The sequence below is a fragment of the Haematobia irritans genome, chromosome 5, assembly GCF_050003625.1.
Source record: "Haematobia irritans isolate KBUSLIRL chromosome 5, ASM5000362v1, whole genome shotgun sequence".
In the NCBI taxonomy this organism is placed as follows: Eukaryota; Metazoa; Arthropoda; class Insecta; order Diptera; family Muscidae; genus Haematobia; species Haematobia irritans.
This window is the reverse complement of record NC_134401.1, coordinates 155939557-155966425: the sequence shown is the minus strand read 5'-3', so window position 1 is coordinate 155966425 and position 26869 is coordinate 155939557. Positions and strand designations below refer to the sequence as shown.

The following is a 26869-nucleotide window of genomic DNA, read 5'->3' as shown; positions in this document are numbered from 1 at the left end:
AATTTCTATAGAAATAAAATTTTGAAAAATTTTTCTATAGAAATGAAATTTCGACAACATTTTTTATAGAAATAAAATTTTAGGAAAATTTTCTATAGAAATAAAATTTTAGGAAAATTTTCTATAGAAATAAAATTTTGACAAATTTTCTATAGAAATAAAATTTTCTATAGAAAAAAAATTTTGACAAAATTTTCTATAGAAATAAAATTTTGACAAATTTTCTATAGAAATAAAATTTTGACAAAATTTTTTATAGAAAAAAAATTTTGACAAAATTTTCTATAGAAATAAAATTTTGAAAAAATTCTTTAGAAATAAACTTTGGACAAAATTTCCTATAAAAATTATAAAATTTGTATAGAAATAAAATTTGGATAAAATTTTCTATAGAAATAAAATTATGAGAAAATTTCTATAGAAATAAAATTTCTGTGGAAATAAAGTTTAGACAAAATTTTCTATGAAAATATAATTTGGACAAAATTTTCTATATGAATAAAATTTTAACAAAATCTTTTATAGAAATTAAATTTTGACAAAATTTTCTATAGAAATAAACTTTGGACAAAAATTTCTATAGAAATAAAATTTTCACAAAATTTTCTATAGAAATAAAAGTTTGAGAAAATTTTCTATAGAAATAAAATTTTGGGAAAATTTCTATAGAAATAAAATTTCTGTGGATATAAAGTTTAGACAAAATTTTCTGTAGATATAAAATTTTGGCAAAATTTTTCTATAGATATAACATTTTGGCAAAATTTTTCTATAGATATAAAATTTTGGCAAAATTTTCTATAGAAATTAAAAATTTATATTACATGTTAGCCTGATACCGAAACAGGCAATTGACGTCCAAATGCATTATATCTAATTATACAATTATTTTTCGAGCTTTATGGACAGATATAGATTAAGGAACATGGTTAATAGAGCCATTGAAAAGAAAACGCCAGATACAAATCTATACACGCCTGGACTGTACATGTTTCGGTTCGGGCGAATGAACCTTTCCACAGCCTTTAGTATAGATCTGGCTGGGAGAGATGACTCAATTTTGGGCCCTTTATGCTAACTCCTTATGGAGAAAACATTTGGGAAATTTCCTCTTACAAATTGAATCATCTTTTCTCCCACTGTACATCATCTTTTCATATAACTTACAAGTCCCTTAATCTTATTTTTATTTCGTCTTGTTACATAGTAATGCAACAACACGAAATTTATTTTTAGAAAGCTAATTTGTTAGAATTCACCTAAGTGGTGAACAGTCGAACAATGCTTATTGTTTCTACAGTCAACTACAACATATGACAATTAACAGAAACTGGTTTCCAGGATACAACAACAATTCTAACGCGTACATTAGTCGTGTTTTTCCTAGTTTTACGACGGGCTCATCGTTGCTTATTATATTACATGTTAGCCTGATACCGAAACAGGCAATTGACGTCCAAATGCATTATATCTAATTATACAATTATTTTCTGTCCATAAAGCTCTGTCCATAAAGCTCGAAAAATAATTGTATAATTAGATATAATGCATTTGGACGTCAATTGCCTGTTTCGGTATCAGGCTAACATGTAATATAATAAGCAACGATGAGCCCGTCGTAAAACTAGGAAAAACACGACTAATGTACGCGTTAGAATTGTTGTTGTATCCTGGAAACCAGTTTCTGTTAATTGTCATATGTTGTAGTTGACTGTAGAAACAATAAGCATTGTTCGACTGTTCACCACTTAGGTGAATTCTAACAAATTAGCTTTCTAAAAATAAATTTCGTGTTGTTGCATTACTATGTAACAAGACGAAATAAAAATAAGATTAAGGGACTTGTAAGTTATATGAAAAGATGATGTACAGTGGGAGAAAAGATGATTCAATTTGTAAGAGGAAATTTCCCAAATGTTTTCTCCATAAGGAGTTAGCATAAAGGGCCCAAAATTGAGTCATCTCTCCCAGCCAGATCTATACTAAAGGCTGTGGAAAGGTTCATTCGCCCGAACCGAAACATGTACAGTCCAGGCGTGTATAGATTTGTATCTGGCGTTTTCTTTTCAATGGCTCTATTAACCATGTTCCTTAATCTATATCTGTCCATAAAGCTCGAAAAATAATTGTATAATTAGATGAAATTAAAAATTTTGAAAATGTTTTCAATATTATATAATGGAGGCTAGAAAAAAAATTAATACAAAAACCAAAGTAAGTGCCTAATAGTCTTCATTTATGTACTGATAGATAATTTTAAGATAATTGTATTTTTCTTTGTTGTTTTTAACAAAACATTTGTACATGTTTGGCACGAATCAACGAATTGTGTTTTTTTTGGCACAGCCCTCCCTGCAAATTGCTATGATTGATTTTACAAAAATATTACCTTCATATATTTTTTTTTTTTGAGAATATTCATAATGGAGGTGCTTCACTCAAGGTTATAGCACAAGGGATGTTAATAAAATTTCACGAAACATTATTGTGGTTTTATACCCACCACCATAGAATAGTGACGTGGGTATAACAAGTTTGTCATTCCGTTTGTAACACATCGAAATATCGATTTCCGACTATATATAGTATATATATATTCTTGATCAGGGAGAAATTTAAGACGATATAAGAATGTCTGTCTGTTGTAATCACGCTACAGTCTTCAATAATGGAGCAATCGTGCTGAAATGTTGCACACACTCGTCTTTTATCTGCAGGCAGGTCAAGTTTCAAGATTGGCTATATCGGTCCAAGTTTTGATATAGTCCACATAGAAACCGACCACCCGATTTGGGGTCATGGGCTTATACAAACCGTAGTTTTTATCCAATTTGTCTGAAATTTGAAGTCTAGTGTTAGTTTAGGTCTATAAAGAGGTGCGACAGACATGGTGAGAATCGGTCCATGTTTTGGTATAGCCCCCATTTTTCATAAAATAATTATTTGTCCATAAAATAATTAGATTTTTCTACAATATATAGTTATGAATTGAGTAACATTTTTATTTAAATATAAACAAATCTGATTTTTGGTGAGAACTTTAATGTTTACTTATAACACTGGAGAAAATGACCGGTGTTTCCCAAAAACGGGTAATTTTTTTATGGTTTATCAGATTGTTATGTTTGTATGTGTTTATTTTTTTGTACTGCATTATAATTCTATTAGAACTGATATATATTTGTATTACACATTCATAGAAATTAGTTGTCACATGGGTATTAAAACAACTTTCCTGCGTTGAATAATTCTCGATCGAGCTTCTAATGTTAGTTTATTTTTTAAGTTCATCCGACTAAAAACTTATTCCACATTTGATGTGAATTGGCGAACAACCATGATTTTTTCGGTATGTAAAGGAAGTTAAAATCGTAATTTTCTAAGAAAATCGGCGTTTCCTATTTTTTGCGTAAAAACCCGGCAAAATGCCGATAAATCGGCAAAATTGGCAGCTCTGTACAGGAGACAGGCTGTTAAGTCAGGGTATGTTGTAAACAGTAGCATCCCTATGCTAACCAGTACTATGGCTGTAAGTACCCTTCAGTTCTTGGGACTGGTCCCAAACCGGTCGTTTCACCTGTCCTTTATAGCCGGTACAGGTCCTTTAACTGGTTAGGTGACCGGTGAAATTAAAATGGGGTTGTCATAGGAAGGGTCAATTGACCCCCACAAACCAATCCTTTAACCGGTTGTTTTCAACCCACCAATTAACCAGTTCAAATAGACATGTTAGAGAGACAGTTCTAAAAAAACAAAATTTTCCACCAATTTTACTTCTTATTTCTATCAATGTTTTTTTTATTTGTCTTATGTTATTTTATCTAATTTTTACAATTTGATAAAACTTTTTCGCTCCGGCCAGGTTTTGAACCTGGGTTTACTGGCAGCATAACAAAACGCCTTAACGCATTCAGCCACAAACGCCATTGAACACCCAGCGTTGAAACGTCAATTTAAATGTTTGTGATATTGGTAGAAAATGAACAAATGTAGGGAAAATATAACTGAAAAAAAATCTAAAAATAGAACTGTCCCTGTTATAGATGCAAAAGGGCCAGAAATGTGTTAATTAACCCTGTGATAGAGACATTTGAACCGGTTAGGGGATAGGTTCATTGTGGTCTAGAGACAAATTCATGAAGTGGCTACCAATTGGCTAAATACAACCAGTCCCATGACCGGTATAAAATTCCAATTGCTTGGAAAAAGGGGTCAATTGGCACCAAAAAAACTGAAGGGAGGGCCTCGAACACCACTACTTTAATAGAGCTAGGCTGTATTAGTGTTACTCTCACTAAATCATTCGCTTACATGCACTCACACCCAATGCCCAGAGTTAAGAGTTAGTGATCAAGCGATGTGTACATATGCTGTCACTGGTTCATTAATAACTGTGATGTGAAATAGAGAGTACTTGAATCAAGTTAGGCTATGGTGTGGTTCTCACAAAAGCTTTCTCCCAACTGAAGACTTAGTGATTTGGCAATGTGTAAATATGCTGTCACAGGTTCATCAGTAGCTGTGATTTACTAGTATGAGTATATGTGTCAAAAGAGTACGCGGAGAGGCATAGTCGTAGTCATAACTCAGTATAAGTGAGTATATATACATAAAAGAACAAAATGTTTTACATGTAAGGAAAGCTTCGTTACAGTTCTCTCGTTTACCCGAAATTTTAACAAGTATATACGGCCGTAAGTTCGGGCAGGCCGAAACTTATGTACCCTCCACCATGGATTGCGTAGAAACTTCTACTGAAGACTGTCATCCACAATCGAATTACTTGGGTTGCGGTAACACTTGCCGATGGCAAGGTATTTTAAAACTTCCTAACATCGTTTTCTAAATTACAAGGTAGTCCATACGTAGTATATATTAAACTAAAAAAGGCCGATTAAATACGTATATAATTAAGTTTAAAGTTTCTATAGAAATACAATTTTGACAACATTTTCAATAGAAGTAAAATTTGGAAAAAAATTTCTATAGAAATAAAATTTAGAAAAAATTTCTATAGAAATAAAATTTAGAAAAAATTTTCTATAGAAATAAAATTTGGACAAAGTTTTCTATAGAGATAAAATTTGTACAAAATTTTCTATAGAAATAAAATTTTGACAAAATTTTCTATAGAAATAACATTTTGACAGTGTTTTCCATAAAAATAAAATTTTGGTAGATTATTTTTGGCTCGAGTGGCAACCATGAATATGAACCGATATGGACCAATTTTTGTGTGATTGGGGATCGGCTGCATATAACTATAGACCGATATGGACCAATTTTGGCATGGATATTAGCTAACTTATACTAACACCACGTTGCAAATTTCAACCGGATCGGATGAATTTTGCTCCTCCAAGAGGCTCCAGAGATCAAATCTGGGAAACGGTTTATATGGGGGCTATATATAATTATGGACCGATATGGACCAATTCTTGCGTGTTTTTTAGAGGTCACATTCTAACACCATGTTCCAAATTTCAACCGGATCGGATGAAATTTGCTTCTCTATGAGGCTCCGCAAGCCAAATCTGGGGATCGGTTTATATGGGGGCTATATATAATTATGAGCCGATGTGGACCAATTTTTGCATGGTAGTTAGAGACCATATACTAACACCACGTACCAAATTTCAGCCGGATCGGATGAAATTTGCTTCTCTTAGAGCAATCGCAAGCCAAATTTGGGGGTCCGTTTATATGGGGGCTATACGTAAAAGTGGACCGATATGGCCCATTTGCAATACCATCCGACCTACATCAATAACAACTACTTGTGCCAAGTTTCAAGTCGATAGCTTATTTCGTTCGGAAGTTAGCGTGATTTCAACAGACGGACGGACGGGCGGACAGACATGCTCAGATCGACTCAGAATTTCACCACGACCTAGAATATATATACTTTATGGGGTCTTAGAGCAATATTTCGATGTGTTACAAACGGAATGACAAAGTCAATATACCCCCATCCTATGGTGGGGGGTATAATGAAGTTTTCAACGGAGGCTAGAAAAAATAAAAACATATACATTTTTCTTTTGTTGTTTTTGGAAACCTAACTATTGATATACACTTAGGTATCTAAAAAAGACAAACGATTTTTTTCTACCCTCATTTACTTCAAAAGAAAATATTAACCGCAAAAAAAAGAAAAAAAAATAAAATAAACCACAAATTTCACACAATGGCTTTTAATACAAAAAAAAAGCAAACTATATTGTCCAAAAGTCTTCATTTATGTAGTGATTGGAAATTTTAAGATAATTATAGTTTTCTTTGTTTTGTTTTTTACATGTTTGGCACATTTCAACGAATTTGTTTTTGGCACAACCCTCCTTTCAAAATCGTATGATTGATTTAACAAAAATATTACCTACATATTTGTGTTTTTGAGACCATTCATAAGGGAGGTGTTTCCCTCAAGGTTATTGTAGACAAGCTGTTAAGTGATTTTTGTTTCGTTTTTTTTTTCAGTTGTTATTGAATTTATATGCGAATTTGACTTCGTCTTTGAGTGGAATGATAAATTTCGATATCTATACCAGGTACTCTTTCACCTCATAAGATACGCTACCGAAATCACAAATTTCAAATGTTCAAATAAAATTTTGTGTATTTTTGTTGTTGTTGTATATATCAAATAAACATTATAAACGTCATAAATAATCATTTGTTGTCTGTTTGTTTGTATCCGTCCATCTATTAGATTTTTTAACGGGTTCTGTTGTTGAATTTCTAATTGAAATTGAATTCGGTATCGAACTGGAAATATATGCGAATTGCCTGACAACTGTCAAACAAGACCAAGAAATAAAAACAGAAAAACGGCAAATCAACAACCTATCAATGTTTGTAGTCAACAACCCCACTCTGCCTTGTAGATTTTAACGGAGGCAAAAAAAAAAAAAAAAACAAAAAAAAAAAACAGACAGCAATAACGACAAGCATTACAACAAATATAGTTACCAACAAAAAAGCACAGTGTTTTCTAGAATGAAATTGTGTTTAATGATTTTTTGCTCTACACCATAAAAAGAGTTTTACTTTTGAGAGTTATCCATTTTTCAGCGTAGCCAAATTTGAGAGGTTTTACTGTATTTGACATGGGGCAAATATTGAAAGATTAAGTAGTTAATTTTGTTACACATACATTTTTTTCTGATTCAATCACGAAATTAAGTGATCCAAATAAATTTTTAATTGAAATGTCTTCAATCACAGAAATTATAGTATCAATTAAAAAATTAATTGATACTATTAATTTTTGTGATTGATTTTTGTTTCAATGAAAACATTTGTCGAATCAGTTACATTTTTAATTGAACATTTTTTAAAACTCAATTAAGATTTATTTGGAAAAATTTTAATGAATTTTTTTTTTCTGTGTAATTCAGGAAGCACAAATTAGGTCAATTTTAATTTTAAAAAATGAGCTTCAAATATTCCAAGTTTTCTGAAGATTTAATAAATTATAAATCATTTGCAAAAAAATCTAATAGTCCATAATACCAGAAGGTTTCCCCATACATCCGGGATTTTGGACCTTTTTAACCAGTAGCATTCCTATGCTAACCAATGCACTATGGGCGGAAATCGCAAAACAGCGCCAAAAAGTCAAATTCTCAAAATGAAAAATTATTGGATAATCCAATTGAAATTACTATAGAAAGTAAAAATCGAAAGTTAATTTAAAACTTGGCAACCCTGTTCAGCAGAAAAAGGCTGCCAATGTTTACCAAAATGTATGCCAGTTGCGTTTAATCAAGGCGAACAAAAATTGAAAAATTTCGTGCTTAAGTTTTTTCGCAATAAAAGTGAATAAAGAAAACTTTTAAATGTAGATTCTAAGAGGAGGTTTAGTAGTTCAAAATGTTGTAAAGACTTTACAAACTATTTTTGTTTTTGAACTTGAATTTATGGATTCAAAAGTGCGGTTTATATGTGAAAATTGTAACACATACGTATATTTGCGAGGAATAGAACTAGAAATGTTAACGATTGTTAATGAAATTTTTTGCTTATTATTGTTCGTGGGGAAGTATACTTTTACGTGCTGTAAAGTTTGTCTGCCCAAACTTGCCCATACTAAAATAAATGTAAGGGTTTTATAGTCAAATTTGGGAAAATCGGGCGATACATATATATGGTAGCTATATCTAAATCTGAACCGAATTTGATGAAATTTTGCACACTTTAAGGGTACTATAAAAAATTACTTTGTGCTAAATTTGAAGACAATCGGGAAGTAAATAAGCGCAGTATGGTCTAATTTGTCGAAATCGGGCGATACATATATATGGGGGCTATATGTAACTTTGATCCATTTTTTTCGAAATTCAACCGTGTTTGTCCTTTGACCAAGAAAACGTGTTGTACCAAATTTTATCAAAATCGGTTAATAATTGCGAGCGGAATCCTGCGAATCCTGCGAATGTGATTTTGATGGTTAATATTTGTTTAATTTTAATTAATAAAATTAATTTAATAAAATGACAACTGGTTTATACTATTTACATCAAGTTCTGGGGATAAGGCGCTTTCTTAATAAGGAAAATAAGCAAATATATATAAATAAATTAAACTCCATCTAAGAGTACACTAATAGAAAAAATTGCGTTTCACAATCGTGAACGGACGTTGTCAAAATGAAACGGAAACGTTCACAAAAAATCAAAACGGAATGTTCACGATTTCGTCCACGGGCGTTCACGATTGCATGAACGGCATTCGTTTTTCTTTGGTCATGAAATGTCTTAAAATAATCGTTAGACGTTGTTATGTCAACTCCGCCGTTGGTGCAATGTGCTAAGGCGACTGTTAACGTGTATCGTGCAGGCAACACAGGTTCGAGTCACGGTAGGGGAAATCTTTTTTAATTTTGTTTATAAATTCGTAACCATTACGTTTTCAGATCATGAACGCTGGTTGTTGTTTTGAAAATTTATGGTGTCATTTTTACGTTGTCAGATTGTCCCCGTCTGTTCTCAGTTTGACAACACATGTGTGTTGATTCACTTTCATGAACGGATCGTTTCAAAATGACCACGCCGTTCATGATTTTTTCTATGGGTGTATATTCTATAGTATTCCAAGTGGAATTACAATTTCGACCTCTCTATAGTAACGCACCTGGAATAAGGGGGATTGACTCCCTTTTTGTTGGTAACATTTGATTTTGATAAGATATATCGATATACCATGTTTGGCGATATTAGATTGATTGTAAATAATTTTTGCCGCAAATTTTCAATTTCCGCCCATAGTGCAATGTCAGGGTACTATGGCTGTAAGAAGCAATAGGGCCTTGAACATCACTACATAAATAGATCTAGACTGTATTAGTGCCGTTCTAACTAAATCTTATCTCTTACAGTGCACTGAAGTGTTAGTGATCAGCCGATGTCTAAATATGCTATCTGTATCTGTGATAAACGAGTATGAGCACATATATGTGAGAAAAGAGAGTACTTGAATCGAACTAAGCTGTATTAGTGTTGTTCTCACTAAATTTTATCACTTACAGTGCAGTGACACCCCAAGCCCAACCGAAGAGTTAGTGATTCGCTGTTGTGTAAATATGCTCTCAGTGGTTTATTAGTATCTGTGATGTATGAGTATGAGCATAAGTGATGAAAGAGTATGCGGAGAGGCATAGTTGTAGTCATAAGATAACCCAGTACAAATCGGTATATATACACAATATAAGAGGATTGAAGAGAAATTTGTAGAACAAGATTTGAGAGCGTTGAGGAAAATAAAATGTGTTAAATGTAGGGAAAGCTTCATTGCCGTTCTCTTGTTTATTCGAAATTTCAAAGAGAAAGAAAAATACAACAACAACAGAATAACAAACATTTTATTTCCAGCAAAAGGCACAGTGTTTAAAGGATGAAATCATTTTTATTCATGTTTTTTTCTTGTACCCAATAAAAAAGTGTTTGTTTTTTGCTTTTGAGAAGTGTCTGGTTTTCAGATTGGTCAAGTTGTAAAGGTTTCAATGTACACTCAAAAGAAAGGGTTACTTGGATCAAAAGTTTTTTTATCCATAAACCATAAAGGATTTTCGTATTAATTCCGTGCCAGAGATACGCCTTCTCTAAAATGAAGACATTTTTAGCGATATGTCTAGCTTTAAATCTAGGATCAATACAATTAAAATTATTTATTGAATTTTCATTCTCATTTTGCGATATATGAATAAAGCTATTCACGTACCAGCAAATGCCAGTTTACAAGTCCAAGTTATAACTGATAGGTCAAAGTAAAAAAAAATGTTTTCTTAATTCCAAAAAACATTTTAAACCAAAGATGCAAAATTCGTGTCCTAAATTTAATTAAAATACAATTTGAAGCAAGTATTATAAACTTTCCCTTAATTATTTGAAATTTGTCCTTAATATTGTGTAAATTGTTTGTTCTAAATGAAAATATTTTTTTTCAGTTTACTTTTCCGGGCCAAATATTGAAAAATTAGTAGTGTTGTTTTTTGTTTGCTGAGCCACACTCATTAGATTTATCGAAATGTTACTGGTCACTCTCCCCCTATAGAATTAAAGAGAATCTGTTAGAACATGATATGAGAGTGTTGATCAAAACAATGTTGCTGAGATGTAACGAGAGCTTAGGAGAAGTTATGACACTCAAGCAATTAATTATCTTCAAAGGATCTCATAAGGTGAAAATAGAATAACTTTTTTTAGAGATAACATATCTGTAAGGAGAAAGTTTTCTGACATAAGAATTATCATGAGGGCAAATAAAACCTCTCCCTCTCACTCACACACAAACCACTGTGCCATGGTTGTCATCTGTGTAAGACATCATATATTCACTTAACTTCATTAAAACACAACCTGATGTAATGACAATTAGTGCGAAAAAAATAATTTATTTAAATTTCTTAGTAAAAACAAACAGTGTAAGCGAGCGAGTAATTAGTGTTCTTGTTTGCGGTTTATAATTTGTAAGAGAGCTAGCCACTGGTGTCCGGTGTTGGAAGTGCGGTAGCTTTGACGTCTTAATAATTCATTAATTTTCCTCCTCTCTGACACAATGTATGCACATTTTAAATTTAAATTTAGAATTAAAATTAACTTTTTGCTCAACGTAATGCTTTATTTGGTTTGGTGGGAGGCAAGGTATGCAGTCGGTGTTGTGTTTTCAAACTTTGTTTATTTAAAAAGAAAATATTTACATTAGCCAAACACAAAAAAAAAATGAAGGGAAGATAAATTTATTTGGTTTTCAACAGAAATTCGAACACATGGAATTTTTGGTGCTGATGTTTTGGAATGTTATTGGCATACATTCGAGAAAAACGCAATATTATCAAATGTTTTGCATATATTTTGCATCATTAAATCAAAATTTTAAATCCTTTATGTCTTAAAGGATTTAATATTTTGACATTTTAAAAATGTGAATTTTGAGCACAATGAAAATGACAGTTGAAATCTAGTTAAAGTGGTTATTCGAAGTGTAATGTGAATGTCTATAAATCTTTTTTAGATTATTTTCAAATTTGTTTAAATGAAATTTGGTTTTATTTAAATTTAATATAATTTCGATTATTGTTTTTTTTTCAATTTAAATATGATATCTAGGAAGAAAGAAAAATTCTTTCAATAATTCGCTTGAATCGAGCTTGTGCTTACATCTTACTTCCCTATTGTTTTCATTTTGTATATGTAAAGTAATTAGAAATGCTAATTTAACAATGCATTAAGCATTTTTTTGTTAGCTTTTAATTTATTGAACATATTTTGTGATTATTAAGATGAAATCCAGAATTGATTACTGTTGACAAAAGTTTCAAAAAGGTCAGAAAATATCATCCTTCAAAAAGTTTATTGAACCCAAAGATAATAATACTCCAGTTAAAAGCATTGAACTTGGATACGATGATATTATTCCAAGGAATCGAAATTACAAAATTGTATGTAAAAATTTTATAGGTAGCGTGCGTTCCCATTGAAGGAGTAGCTCTATGAGAGGAGATCACTTATCGATTAAGTCAGTGTTTATTGTGAAATGTAACCTTATTCTTGGAATTTTTACATTAACACCAGTTTAGTTGGAGTTAGTTGCTGGTAGAATTTTCGATGATTCGGTAGATTTTGTAAAATATTTCTCTCAAACTAAGAGAATTTTGTATAGAAATAAAATTTTGAGAAAAGTTTTTTATAGAAATGAAATTTTGAGGAAATTTTCTATAGAAATGAAATTTTGAGAAAATTTTCTACAGAAATAAAATTTTGACAAAATTTTCTATACAAATAAAATTTTGAGAAAATGTTCTATAGAAATAAAATTTTTACAAAATTTTCTATAGAAATAAAATTTTGAGAAAATTTTCTATAGAAATAAAATTTTTACAAAATTTTCTATAGAAATAAAATTTTGAGAAAATTTTCTATAGAAATAAAATTTTAACAAATTTTCTATAGAAATAAAATTTTGATAAAATTGTCTATAGATCTATATATAGATTTTGACAAAATTTTCTATAGAAATAAAATTTTGACAAAATAAAATTAAAAAAAAAAAACAAGTATATACGGCCGTAAGTTCGGCCAGGCCGAATCTTATGTACCTTCCACCATGGATTGCGTAGAAACTTATACGAAAGACTGTCATCCACAAACCTATACATAACAAAAAAGTTATGTATAGATAAGTCTACAAATAATTACGAATCGACATGGACTTTTACACGGAACGTAGAGAGAAAGAATTGAAATATGGGGGTCGCTTATATGGGGGCTATATACACGCAAAGAAAAAAACGTTTGGAAAACGTGTACCGAAAACGTTTTTCGTTTGTTAGAGTTTTTTGAATTGCTTCGAAAATTTTTAACTTTTATCACCAAAAAAATTCGTTTGTTACAGAATTTTTGTTTTTTCAATAAAAAAAGTTATTTTTGAAACAACAACACAATCCATTTCGTTTGTATCAAACACTGTTCTTTTCTGACTTTATGTCTTTAATAAGACACATTTTACAGTTCAGAATTTAATATACTACAATGTAATGTTGAACATTTTTTCGGAATCTTCCGAACATATCTGGAATATATGTAAAAAAAAAATAAAAAAAAACTTTGGTCGAAGCAGGGATCGAACCCTCGACCCTTGGCATGCAAGTCGGACGTAGCAACCACTGCACCACGGTGCCAAACTAAATGTTTGTTTCTGTTAAATAAACTTTATTTATTCGGGCGCCGCAAGCTATGCTATATAAATATAACTTATATGGATATTTATCTATTGGTGACCATAACAGGTACATAGCTCAGTGGTTAGTGCGTTGGCTTACAAAGTGCATGGTCCGCGGTTCGATTCTCCGTCCAGGCGAAAGGTAAAAAAATTTTAAACATTTATAAAATCATATAATTTCTTCTACATTGTTGGTATTACAAGAAAAGGTGTTAAGAACTAAAAAACCTCGTGGATGTGAGAAAGATGTGAGGGAAAATGCAATTAGCAAGAAAACAATGTTTTTTCTTTTTGGAGTTTGTCATTATGATTTCAAATTTCAACTGACTCAGATGAAATTTGCTTCTCCAAGAGGCTCCAAAACCAAATATCGAGATCGGTTTATATGGGGGCTATATATGATTATGGACTAATATGAACCACTTTTGGCATGGTTGTTAAATATCATATACTACCACCACGTACCAAATTTCAACCAGATCGGATGAATTTTGCTTCTCCAAGGGGAACCAGAGGTCAAGTCTGGGGATCGGTTTATATGGGAGCTATATATAATTATGGACCGATAGGAACCAATTCCTACATGGTTGTTGGATACCATATACTAACATCACGTACCAAATTTCAACCGAATGGGAAGAATTTTGCTCTTCCAAGGTGCTCCGGAGGTCAATCAAATCGGTTTATATGGGGCCTATATATAATTATGGACCGATTTCGACCAATTTTTGCATGGGTGTTTGAGGCCATATATTAACACCACGTACCATATTTCAACTGAATCAGATGAATTTCGGTCTTCAAAGAGGCTCCATAGGTCAAATCTGGTGATCGGTTTATATGGGGGCTATCTGTAATTATGGACCGATGTAGACCAATTTTTGCATGGTTGTTAGAGACCATATACTAACACCATGTACCAAATTTCAGCCGGATCGGATGAAATTTGCTTTTCTTAGAGGCTCCGCAAGCCAAATCGGGTGATCGGTTTATATGGGGGCTATATGTAATTATGGACCGATGTGGACCAATTTTTGCATGGTTGTTAGAGACCACATATTAACACCATGTACCAAATTTCAGCCGGATCGGATGAAAATTGCTTCTCTTAGAGGATCCGCAAGCTAAATTTGGGGGTCCGTTTATATGGGGGCTATACGTAAAAGTGGACCGATATGGCCCATTTGCAATACCATCCGACCTACATCAATAACAACTACTCGTTCGTTCGGAATTTAGCGTGATTTCAACAGACGGACGGACGGACGGACATGCTCAGATATATATATACTTTATGGGGTCTTAGAGCAATATTTCGATGTGTTACAAACGGAATGACAAAGTTAATATACGCCCATCGTATGGTGGAGGGTATAAAAAATAAAATTTTGAGAAATTTTTTTATAGAAATAAAATTTGGACTAAATTTTTTATAGAAATAAAACTTTGACAAAAATTTTTATAAAAATAAAATTTTGACAAAATTTTCTATAGAAATAAAATTTTGACCAAATTTTCTATAGAAATAAAATTTTGACCAGATTTTCTATAGAAATAAAATGTTTACAAAATTTTCTATAGAAATAAAAATTTTGACAAAATTTTCTATAGAAATAAAATTTTGACAAAAATGTTTATAAAAATAAAATGTTTTCTATAGAAATACAATTTTGACAAAATAAAATTTAAAAAAATTAAAATTTTGAAAAAAATTTCTATAGAAATAACATTTTGACAACATTTTCTATAGAAATAAAATTTTGACAAAATTTTCTATAGAAATAAAATTTTGACAAAATTTTCTATAGAAATACAATTTTGACAAAATTTGCTATAAAAATAAAATTTGGAAAAAAAAATTATAGAAATATAATTTTGACAAAATTTGCTATGGAAGTAAAAATCTTTGTATAGAAATAAAATTTTGACAAATTTTTCTATAGAAATAAAATGTTAACAAAATTTTCTACAGAAATAAAATTTTGAGAAAATTTTCTATAGAAATAGAATTTTAACAAAATTTATTATAGAAATAAAATTTTAACAAAATGTTCTAGAGAAAAAAAAATTGGACAAAATTGTCTTTAGATCTATATATAGATTTTGGAAAATTTTCTATAGAAATAAAATTTTGACAAAATTTTCTATAGAAATAAAATTTTTAAAAAATTTTCAATAGAAATAACATTTTGACAAAAATTTTCTATAGAAATAAAATTTTTAAAAAATTTTCAATAGAAATAAAATTTTGACTAAATTTTCTATAGAAATAAAATTTGGACTAAATTTTCTATAGAAATAAAATTTGGACTAAATTTTCTATAGAAATAAAATTTTGACAAAATTTTTTATAGAAAGAAAGTTTTGACAAAATTTTCTATAGAAATAAAATTTTGACAAAATTTTCTATAGAAATAAAATTTTGACAAAATTTTCTATAGAAATAAAATTGTGACAAATTTTTCTATCGAAATAAAATTTTAAGAAAATTTTCTATAGAAATAATATTTTGAGAAAATTTTCTATAGAAATAAAATTTGGACTAAATTTTCTATAGAAATAAAATTTGGACTAAATTTTCTGTAGAAATAAAATTTGGACTAAATTTTCTATAGAAATATATTTGGACTAAATTTTCTATAGAAATAAAATTTTGACAAAATTTTCTATAGAAATAAAATTTTAAAAAAATTTTCTATAAAAATAAAATTTGGAAAAAAAATTATAGAAATATAATTTTGACAAAGTTTGCTATGGAAATAAAAGTCTTTGTTTGGTAGTTTTGTGGTAAAATTTTCTCCGAGATTTGGTAGATTATTTTTGTCTCGAGTGGCACCCCGAACTTACATCCATATAGGCTTTCCAATGAATGAAAAATACTCAGAAATGATGTAAGCATTAACGAAATCCGAGAGTATTTTCTAGAATGGACTGTAGGAAAATGATTGACAACTCCCAGAATTTTATGCCTGAATACGAAATCAGAATAGTGAATTCATAAATTCGAAGGTAAAGTCCGCTTCCAATTTCCAACTAAAATATGTACCATAATTTTCGAATAAAATGTACTTTTCTATAGTTGCAAGACATTTCCAAAAAATTTTAGAACAAGTTCTAATTTTGGAACAAGGGTAAAATATAATTTTTTACACAACAATTGCGCAAGAATATTCCTTATATAAGTGGACTTAGAACGTTTCCTTAAACCTAATGAATTTTGAAATGAATGAAACGTTTTCACCTAAAAAAAAAATCGCACTTTTTTTCTGAAGGATTCATTTCCACTTACCTTTCATTTAATTTGGTATTTTTTTGCCGCTTGATATGGCGCCGATTAAAACTGTTCGTGCACGAATTCGATGTTGGTTTCGTTAATACTGTTGTTGTTGACGCTGTATGATGTGGCGGCAATTGTTGCTGGTGTAAATGCTGCAACAGATGCTGATGCGGATGTGGATGAAACTGATGCTGGTGATAGAGATGCTGATGGTGCGATTGCGTTTGTTGCGATTGCTGTTGTGATTGTTGCTGATGCAATTGCTGCTGGGCGACCGATGTCAGCGATTTAAAGCCGGCACTGGCTACCGTCGATGTGGATTCGCCAACGTGTTGTACCTCTTGTTGCGAATGATGTGAACCACCGATGTGACCCCCACTGACCCCGTTACTGGTCGATGAATGGTGCGTGTAATCGGTTGGGGCGCTGAGCTGGCGATTGAATTCGGTCTTGCGGCGACTTATGTCGGTCAGACAATATTTGTTGAGATGGCCGTTACTCGATAGAGAGCTTTTCGGTGATATTGCATGTGGCGACGAACCGGCATGTAGACGATTGCACGAATTTGTGCTGACGCTGAGCTTATTGCCGTTGTTGACCAGATTGCAGCCTTTGTTATTAATTTTGGCTGTTTTATTGGGCCTATTGCTCTGCGACGAGGACGAGGCGGCTGACGAGGATAGATAATTGACACTACCGCCACTGAAGGCTTGTGAAGGCTGATGCGGCGACGGCTGCTGCAGTGGCGTTTGCGTTTGTAATGAGGAGGGCGATGAGGCCCGCTGTTGATAATGATCACTACTACTGCTGGCGGAGGCGGCTGCTGCTGCTGCGGCACTGGCGGCGGCTGCCTGTATAGCGGCACTTACGGCTGTTTCACTTTTAATTGAGGAACGATATGTGGGATATGGAGACGACGACGATGGCGACGACTTCACAGTGCCGTTTACTATATACGGGACACTGTGACGTGACGACGCAGACACTTGGTGTCCGGAAGCCACTGATGGTGAAGTTATTGCTGAATTACCACCACCACCGTTTGCCGATAGTTGTTGTTGCTGCTGCGTTTGCTGTTGTTGTTGCTGCTGTAATTGGGCCTGTTTCTTTTCCACCAAATAGAGATTGAGATATTTATCACCCGGATGTAGGGAGTTATCGGAGACCGCGTTCGATTTCGATAAAATCTGCGATTTCTTTTTACCCGTGGAATTGGTTTTCAACGAGAGATTTCTTAGCTTACGCGATTGATCTTTGATTTTATTGGTCTTCAGAAACGAAGGACTATCACCGATACACTTAAATATATAGGCCTTGTTAACCAGCTGCTGTTTATCCGGCTGTTGGCTGGCGTCAAATTCGTTTTTGGCGTATATGTTACAGTCACTATAGTGGGTTTTCAACAAAGACGCACAGTGGCTGGGGTCGTCTCGCGACTGGATTGGATCCGAATTGCTAAAATTTTGAACGACTAGATGGGTAAATTCACTGGGATTCTGAGAATCCTGATAATCAGCATCAGCTATAGCCAAGCTACTACTTTTGCTATTGGGACTATAGGACAGGCGACTCGTGGGGCTAGCGCCCTCTAGGTACGATTGATGAGGCGATTGATTTGCGGCAAGTTGCCTGGGACCCTGGCGGCTATCGGCTAAGGAAAGCAATTGAGGCGTATGGGCACCTGCTCCACCACCACCTGAACTATCGTACGAAGTTTGCTTGGAGAGGCGTAGACCTGATTCTGATCCGTATGCTGCAGCTGCAAGGGAATAACCCTCACCATCACCTGTCGAGGGTGAAGTACTGTGGGAACTGCGTTTCGCGTAATATCCTGCCGTATGGGAATCGAGTAAAAATTCGTTGTTATCACTTTTCTCAAGCGGTGAGTTTAGATCGCGAAAATTCCGATTTAACGATTTTGTGGTATTCGTATCAACACCACTACCACCACCGGTACCGGCACCACCACTACTACTACTATGTCGACCTAAACCTCCAGCCACCAAAGAAGATGGCGATAAAGTCTCAAGACCTCCACCTACAACCGACGTTGATGAGCATTTCAAAGATTCACAACTACACGAAATCGATTTGTGGAGTTTTCCACCACCACCGCCGCCTGAGGCGGTTACAATAGCGGGACTATGTTGGCGCGACGACGAATGCCTGGGGCTATTGTATAAAGAGCCTTGAGGATCGTGTTGATGGTCCGATGGATAGACGCTTGTATTGGCACTACAATAACTGTTATTATCCGAATGACTGCTATATAGCGGCGGAGTGTTCGATAGGTTCTGACCACCACTGAGGTTGATCAACGACTGGCGTAGTAAGTGTTGATGTGAATGGTGTTGTGGGGCTTGTCGTTGGTGTCTCTGCTGCTGTTGTTGCTGCTGCTGCTGCTGCTGATGATGATGTTGAGGATCACTGCTATACAAGTTGTCTCTGCTAGCACTGCTGTAAAGTGTGTGAGAGAGAGAGGCGAAAAAAGGAAACCAAAACACCAAAACATATTTGAATATTAGAGATTTTGAATATATATTTTTTTTAATAACATTAAGGTTTTGCTTAAATTTATTCTTTTTATCTAAAAACTATTTAAAAAGACTATAAAAAAAATCTAAATAATCTTAGGGCGAGAGTTTAGAAGGCGATTGAAAAAAAAAACTAACATATAGTGAGAAAAAGAAAATAGATGATTTCTATACAAGCATTAGAAACAAAGTATTTGTTTTGAAGTGAGAGCAGAGTTATTAACATTTCCAATAGCAGTGTATGTGTGTGTGGTGCCTTAGTGTTATGTGCAAGGTGAAAAAAAGAAAGATGAGGCCCATGAGTATTTCACAGAGAGAGAGAGAGATAGAAAGAGAGCATAGAGAGTATAGTTACTGGTGAGTTTTGCAAAAATTTACAAAATTGTTTGGCCATACACAAAACGAACATTCCATACTACCTACATACACAACAATAGGAAATAAAACATTTAATCAATTGCTATGTTGTTGTTGTTTTTGTTTTTGTTTTGTTTGGTGTAGCTTTGAAGTAAACAAAAGAATACAAAACCAAGCGGCTGTGATTCAAATTTGAGCAGCTGTGTTAGGCAAGTAGACGATCTCATGTTCATTGCCACAAGTGATGATGACAATGCCATTCGATTGGATTATTATTTTGTTGTTGTTTTTTTTTTTGTGTTTCGTTGTAAGCATGAAAGTTGAAAGTAGGTTTTTTCCTAGTTAGAATTTTTTTGATAGACAATAATAAGTTTTTGAAGATTTATAATTTTCATATAGTACAAAAAAAAAAAAACATAATTCAAGTTTTAAGAAATATTTGGACGACCTTTAAAAAATCCTTGTATATGGTCTAAGTTTGTGGTTTAACGTAAAACGAAAATTTTTCTAATAATTAATTATAAATTAAATCATGCATTTGGATGATGATCGCTTGTTTCGGTATCAGGCTAACATGAAAAGTAAAAAATAAATTTGTATGTGGAAGCCCGGTTTATTTTTCGATTCACTTGGAGAATTTAGTCCATTGTGATAAATTTTTATGCTAGTCTGATACCTGGTGCTTCTTCGTTCAAATAATTTAATATATTATTAGAATTTTAATTTGAGCATTTTATACATGTGAGAAAATTTTCTATAGAAATAAAACTTTGACAAAATTTTCTATAGAAATTAAATTTTGACAAAATTCTCCATAGAAACAAAATTTTGACAAATTTTTCTATAGAAATTAAATTTTGAAAATCTTTTCTATAGAAATAAATTTTATTATAAATTCTATAGAAATAAGTTTTATTATAAATTCAATATAAAAAATTCTATAAAAATTAAATTTTGACAAAAAAATTTGAGCTTATTATACATGGTTAGGTTAGGTTATGTGGCAGCCCGATGTATCAGGCTCACTTAGACTATTCAGTCCATTGTGATACCACAGTGGTGAACTTCTCTCTTATCACTGAGTGCTGCCCGATTCCATGTTAAGCTCAATGACAAGGGACCTCCTTTTTATAGCCGAGTCCGAACGGCGTTCCACATTCCAGTGAAACCACTTAGAGAAGCTTTGAAACCCTCAGAAATGTCACCAGCATTACTGAGGTGGGATAATCCACCGCTGAAAAACTTTTTGGTGTTCGGTCGTAGCAGGAATCGAACCCACGACCTTGTGTATGCAAGGCGGGCATGCTAACCATTGCACCACGGTGGCTCCCTAGCTTATTATACATGAAGATTACGGAATTGCCATAAGTTATTAAACGGAAAATGTCAGGTACCTTACCAATCTCATGGTATTAAAGACTACACAACCTGAATTTTAGAATACGCAATTTACACAATATTAAGGACAAATATCTTTACAATAATAAATTTTTTAATTAAAAGAAATTTTATAATCGTTGTTCTTATTAAATTTAGAATATACATTTTTGGAAATATGATTCTCTTCGTTAAAGACATATGTCTTTGATAGAAAGCAGATTTTCCTTAAAGAAAATACAAAAAACATTTTTGATTTAAAGAAATTGTCCTTAAATTAACGGAAGTATTGAATCTTTAGATTTAAGATAAAAACGCTTCAAATATAGGTCAAGATCAGGGCTGTCAATAAAATTTCACGAAAAATTGTCACTTTTTCCGAAAAAGTCACCATATTCGTCACTTCCATTTTAAAAATCGTCAAAAAATCTGCAATGTAAATAATATTAAAACCAAACTCATTTTTCGGTTAATAACAAAAATATTTATTTCATATAAAGAACAGAAAATTAACACAACTATGCATTTCAACAACAAAAGCAACCATGAATTCTGTCATGTATAACAAAAAAAAAAAAAAAATAAAAAATAAATTTACAATGCTATGCTATGCAATTCAAAGAATAATATAAAAATTATTTTTTTTTATAACATATAGTTTTATTTCAGTAAGTTTTCTATGTATGTGTTATTAAAAATAAAACCTTGCAAACATTTTGTAAGAAATACAATTTTGCAAAATTTTTTGCAAGAATTTACTAGAGAAAAAATTTTCTATAGAGATACAATTTTGCAATAATATTCTATAGAAATAAAAATGTGCAAAAATTTTCTACAGATATAAAGTCTTGAGAAAGTTTTCTATAGAAATAAAATTTTGACAAAATTTTCTATTAATTTTTATTTAAATTTATTTTTTTAAATTTTGACAAAATTTTCTATAGAAATAAAATTTTGACAAAATTTTCTAAAAAAGCCCTAAATTCGTACAAACATATCTCTTTCCTATGCCACCGTCAAATCATCGATTTGAGTGCAGTTGGCTGGGTTTATTTTGAGCGTACTTCCTCTTGAATTTATTCTGACAATTTAGTCAATGCATGGTTTTAAGCTGAAATCAAAAACAACAGAAATGAAATTTTGACAAAAATTTTCTATAGAAATAAAATTGTGAGAAACTTTTCTATAGAAATAAAATTTTGACAACATTTTCTATAGAAATTAAATTTTTACAAAATTTTCTATAGAATTTAAATATTGACAAAATTTTATATATAAATAAAATTGTGAGAAAATTTTCGTTAGAAATAAAATTTTGACAAAATTTTCTATAGAAATAAAATTTTGACAAAATTCTCCATAGAAACAAAATTTTCTATAGAAATTAAATTTTAAAAAAATTTTCTATAGAAATTAAATTTTGAAACCCTTTTCTATAGAAATAAGTTTTATTATAAATTCAATATAAAAAATTCTATAAAAATTAAATTTTGACACAATTTTCTATAGACATAAAATGTTGACAAAATTTTCTATAGACATAAAATTGTGACAAAATTTTCTATACAAATAAAATTTTGACAAAATTTTCTATAGAAATTAAATTTTGAAAAAAAAATTCTATTGAAAGAAAATGTTGACAAATTTTCTATATAAATAAAATTGTGAGAAAATTTTCGTTAGAAATAAAATTTTGACAAAATTTTCTATAGAAATAAAATTTTTACAAAATTCTCCATAGAAACAAAATTTTGAACAAAAGTTTGACAAATTATTCTATAGAAATTAAATTTTAACAAAATTGTCTATAGAAATTAAATTTTGAAAACCTTTTCTATAGAAATAAGTTTTATTATAAATTAAATATAAAAAATTCTATAAAAATTAAATTTTGACAAAATTTTCTATACAAATAAAATGTTGACAAAATTTTCTATAGAAATTAAATTTTGACAAAATTTTCTATAGAAATTAAATTTGGAAAAAAATTTCTATTAAAAGAAAATTTTGAAAAAAATTTGTATAGAAATGAAAGTTTGAGAAAATTTTCCATAGAAATAAAATTTTGGCAAAATTTTCTATAAAAATACAATTTTCGCAAAATTTTCTATAAAAATTAAATTTTGACAAAATTTTCTATAGAAATTAAATTTTGACAAAATTTTCTATGGAAACAAAATTTTGACAAGATTTTCTATAGTAATAAAAGTTTGAAACAAATATCTATATAAATTAAATTTTAAGAACATTTTCTATAGAAATAAAATGTTGACAAAATTTTCTATAGAGATTAAATTTTTAAAACCTTTTCTATAGAAATAAATTTTATTATAAATTCAATATAAAACATTTATAACGAATAAAACTACATTTTTTTATATACTAACCACAAAAATTCGATCAACAACTTTAAAATATTATTATTTTAGTAGATATCTGTTAAATTTTTCTTCAAATTATTTTTATTTGTGGCACGATTGGCAACCGTGTAGTAATAAAATGAGGTATAGTTCCTACAAAAACTTGCATTTTCTCGTTCTGACAATTGTCGAATGTGTTCTCCTTTTTGATGGCTCTAAACGAACTTCTATTAGTTAAAATTGTTGACCGGAGCTAATATCGTCATTTTTGGGGCAAAAATCGTAAAAATAGGCATTTGCTATTTTTTGATTAAAAAATCGTCAAAATGCCGATAAATCGACAAAATTGGCAGCCCTCGTCAAGACTTATTTTGAGGATTTTGTATTATTGTTTTAATTTTTTTTGAAATTAAGAAAACTGTTTTTACTTCAAAATGTCTATTACAATTATAATTTTTAACTGGATTTTTTTGCACGTGAATAGCTTTATTAATTGTCGCAAAAAAAAAAAAAAAACAAAAAAGAAATGAAAAATCCATAAATGAGATTTGTATTTTAATTTTAATTTTATTAATTATAGGCTTGAAGCCACATAGGTCGTTAAAAAATGTCTTAATTTTTGGCTCAGGATCAATACCAAAATCCTTAAGGGAATTTTGGAATCAAGTAAATAATTTTTTCAGTGTACATACTCAATTTATCTTATTACCAAATGTGCCTCCTAGTAAAAGTTATAGCATTTGTATCAGTGTTATATCACATATATATAGCCCTTCTATGTCTATACCATAAAATAAGAGTCTCTACTGGTCTACAACAACAACAAACTAGAAATAAGAGAGAGCTAGAGATTAATTAGCTTCAATCAATGAGTAAGTGAGTGAGTTACAGTAAATAAATCGAATGAAGATAAATGACACGAGTAAGTAAAGTGACATCAAGCCGAAGTAAATGCATCTATTAAACACACATACACACACACGCCCACACATGCATATACATATACAGTGCTACAGAGATATTAAACGGAAATGCAGTAACATTTCGTTTGATATAGAAAAATGTTTGCTTGCTTTTAAATAAGAATATATGTTTTTCATTAAACATAAATTTCTTCAAAATCATTTAGATAATTTTCTAAAAAAAAACTTTTAGGTTGTATTTAAATTGTTTAGATATATATTGGTACTAGAATTCTTCTGTATGAGAAAGGTATTAAGAAAATAAATTACATAATGAAAATTTCCGCCTATTCGATGACCATATGTTGCCACTTCGTTACGATGTACCCCTCTGCCTCCTAGCCAATGCCGTCACCAATCAATTGTGATCAATTAATTGCAATGTATGGTCAGTGCACTCCAAACAATGAATATTCATAGTGCAGCAAAATATTTTATCAAAAATAAAATATCAAAGTTTTTGTAACGACTGTAGCCAACAACAAATTGATTAAGAAAATAAATAAAAAAATAGGAATTTTGAAATATTTTGTTTTTGGAAATTTATTGTAGAAAAAAAAACAATCTATTAAAAATTTCAGAATAATAGCCCCAGTGAAATTCACTCTTGGCCCAATCGCTATTTTATTTTATTTATATTTATTTTATATTTATTCATATAGTTTTGACTTATAACAGTATTACATTTCTAGTTGTTAAATTTTTAATATGTTTTAAATTTAAATAAATTTAGTAAAAATATAAATAGGATACAATGTAATTATATAATGAAAGCATTAGAAAAAAATTTTTCTCCTATTAATTATTGCCTTATTTACTATATCAACATCTGAACATATTAATCTATAAGGGGATTCTAACAGAAATTCCCCCACACAATTCCTTGACCATTGGCAGACTTTTAAAATCGTCCTCGTTAAATGTAAATGCCACACGTTTTGGAATGATTCCAAAATAATAAAGTGTACCTCACAATTCGCATTGTAAGATCAAAAATAATAAAGAAAAATATCTTTTCTTTACTACGACGGAATTGTTTTCAAATTCTCTATATATGTGTGTGTGTGTGTATGCATGGGCCATTAATGAAGACTATGGGGCTAAATGGGAGATTTATAGATTAGAGAAAGCCATATAAACAAATAGGAAAAAATACGAAATTCCATGGACAATTTAAAATTGGTTTATGCGATCATCTCAAATAGCCAGATGCGATGAAAGGTAGCTGTATTTCTTAAACAATTTTTTCATTTATCGATAAAAATAATAAATCTTTCGATTAAGTGTTTTGAGATGAGCTGTATTGTAAATGGATGGTTGGCTGGTTGGCCTGAGAACGTTACACTATAAATGTACACCACTAGGCATTGTTGACAACATTTTCTATAGAAATAACATTTTGACAAAATTTTCTATAGAAATAAAATTTTGACAAAATTATCTATAGAAATAAGATATTAACAACATTTTCTATAGAAATAATAATTTGAGAAAATTTTCAATAGGAATACAATTTTGACAAAATTTTCTATAGAGATAAAAATTTGAGAAAATTTTCAATAGGAATACAATTTTGACAAAATTTTCTATAGAAATAAAATTTTGAAAAATTTTCTATTAAAATAAAATTTTGACAAAATTGTCTGTAGAAATAAAATTTTGACAAAATTTTCTATAGAAATAAAATTTTGACAAAATTTTCTATAGAAATAAAATTTTGACAAAATTTTCTATAGAAAAAAAATTTTGACAAAATTTTTTATTAAAATAAAATTTTGGCAAAATTTGCTGTAGAAAAAATATTTTGTAAAAATTTGCTATAGAAATAAAATTTTGTAAAAATGTTCTATAGAAATAAAATGTTGACAAAATTTTCTTTAGAAATAAAATTTGGACAAAGTTTTCTATAGAAATAAAATGTTGACAAAATTTTCAATAGGAATAAAATGTAGACAAAATTTTCAATAGGAATAAAATTTTGACAAAATTTTCTATAGAAATAAAATTTTGACAAAATTTTCTATAGAAATAAATTTTTGACAAAATTTTCTACAGAAATAAAATTTTGACAAAATTGTCTACTGGAGTAAAATGTTGACAAACTTTTTTATAGAAATAAAATGTTGACAAAATTTTCTATAGAAATAAAATTTTGTAAAAAATGTTCTAAAGAAATAAAATTTTGTAAAAATATTCTATAGGAATAAAATTTTGTAAAAATGTTCTATATGTTAGAAATAAAATTTTGTAAAAATGTTCTATAGAAATAAAATTTTGTAAAAATTTTCTATAGAAATAAAATTTTGAAAAAATTTTCTATAGAAATAAAATTTTGCAAAAATGTTCTATAGAAATAACAATTTGACAAAATTTTCAATAAGAATAAAATGTTGACAAAATTTTCAATAGGAATAAAATGTTTACAAAATTTTCAATAGAAATAAAATGTTGACAAAATTTTCTATAGAAATAAACTTTTGACAAAATTTTCTATGGAAATAAAATTTGGACAAAATTTTCGATAGAAATAAAATTTGACAAAATTTTCAATAGGAACAAAATGTTGACACAATTTTCAACAGGAATAAAATATTGACCAAATTGACAATATTTTCTATGAAAATAAAATTTTGACAAAATTTTCTATAGAAATAAAATTTGGACAAAATTTTCTATAGAAATAAAATTATCTATAGAAATAAAATTTTGACAAAATTTTCTTGGAAACAAAATGTTGACAAAATTTGCTATAGAAAAAAATATTTTGTAAAAATGTTCTATAGA

The 26869-nt window shown here is 30.2% G+C and overlaps 1 protein-coding gene across 7 annotated transcripts in view; it reads right to left on the bottom strand.

Moving 5' to 3' along the window:
* Positions 1–26869, bottom strand: part of Ih (hyperpolarization activated cyclic nucleotide gated potassium channel Ih) — a 185616-nt gene that overhangs the window by 74855 nt on the left and 83892 nt on the right. For all 7 annotated transcript variants that reach the window (XM_075313200.1, XM_075313198.1, XM_075313202.1 and 4 more), the window contains exon 3: positions 16508–18952. In XM_075313200.1, coding sequence (XP_075169315.1) covers positions 16508–18952 — 2445 coding nt within the window. The remainder of the gene's footprint in view (positions 1–16507; positions 18953–26869) is intronic.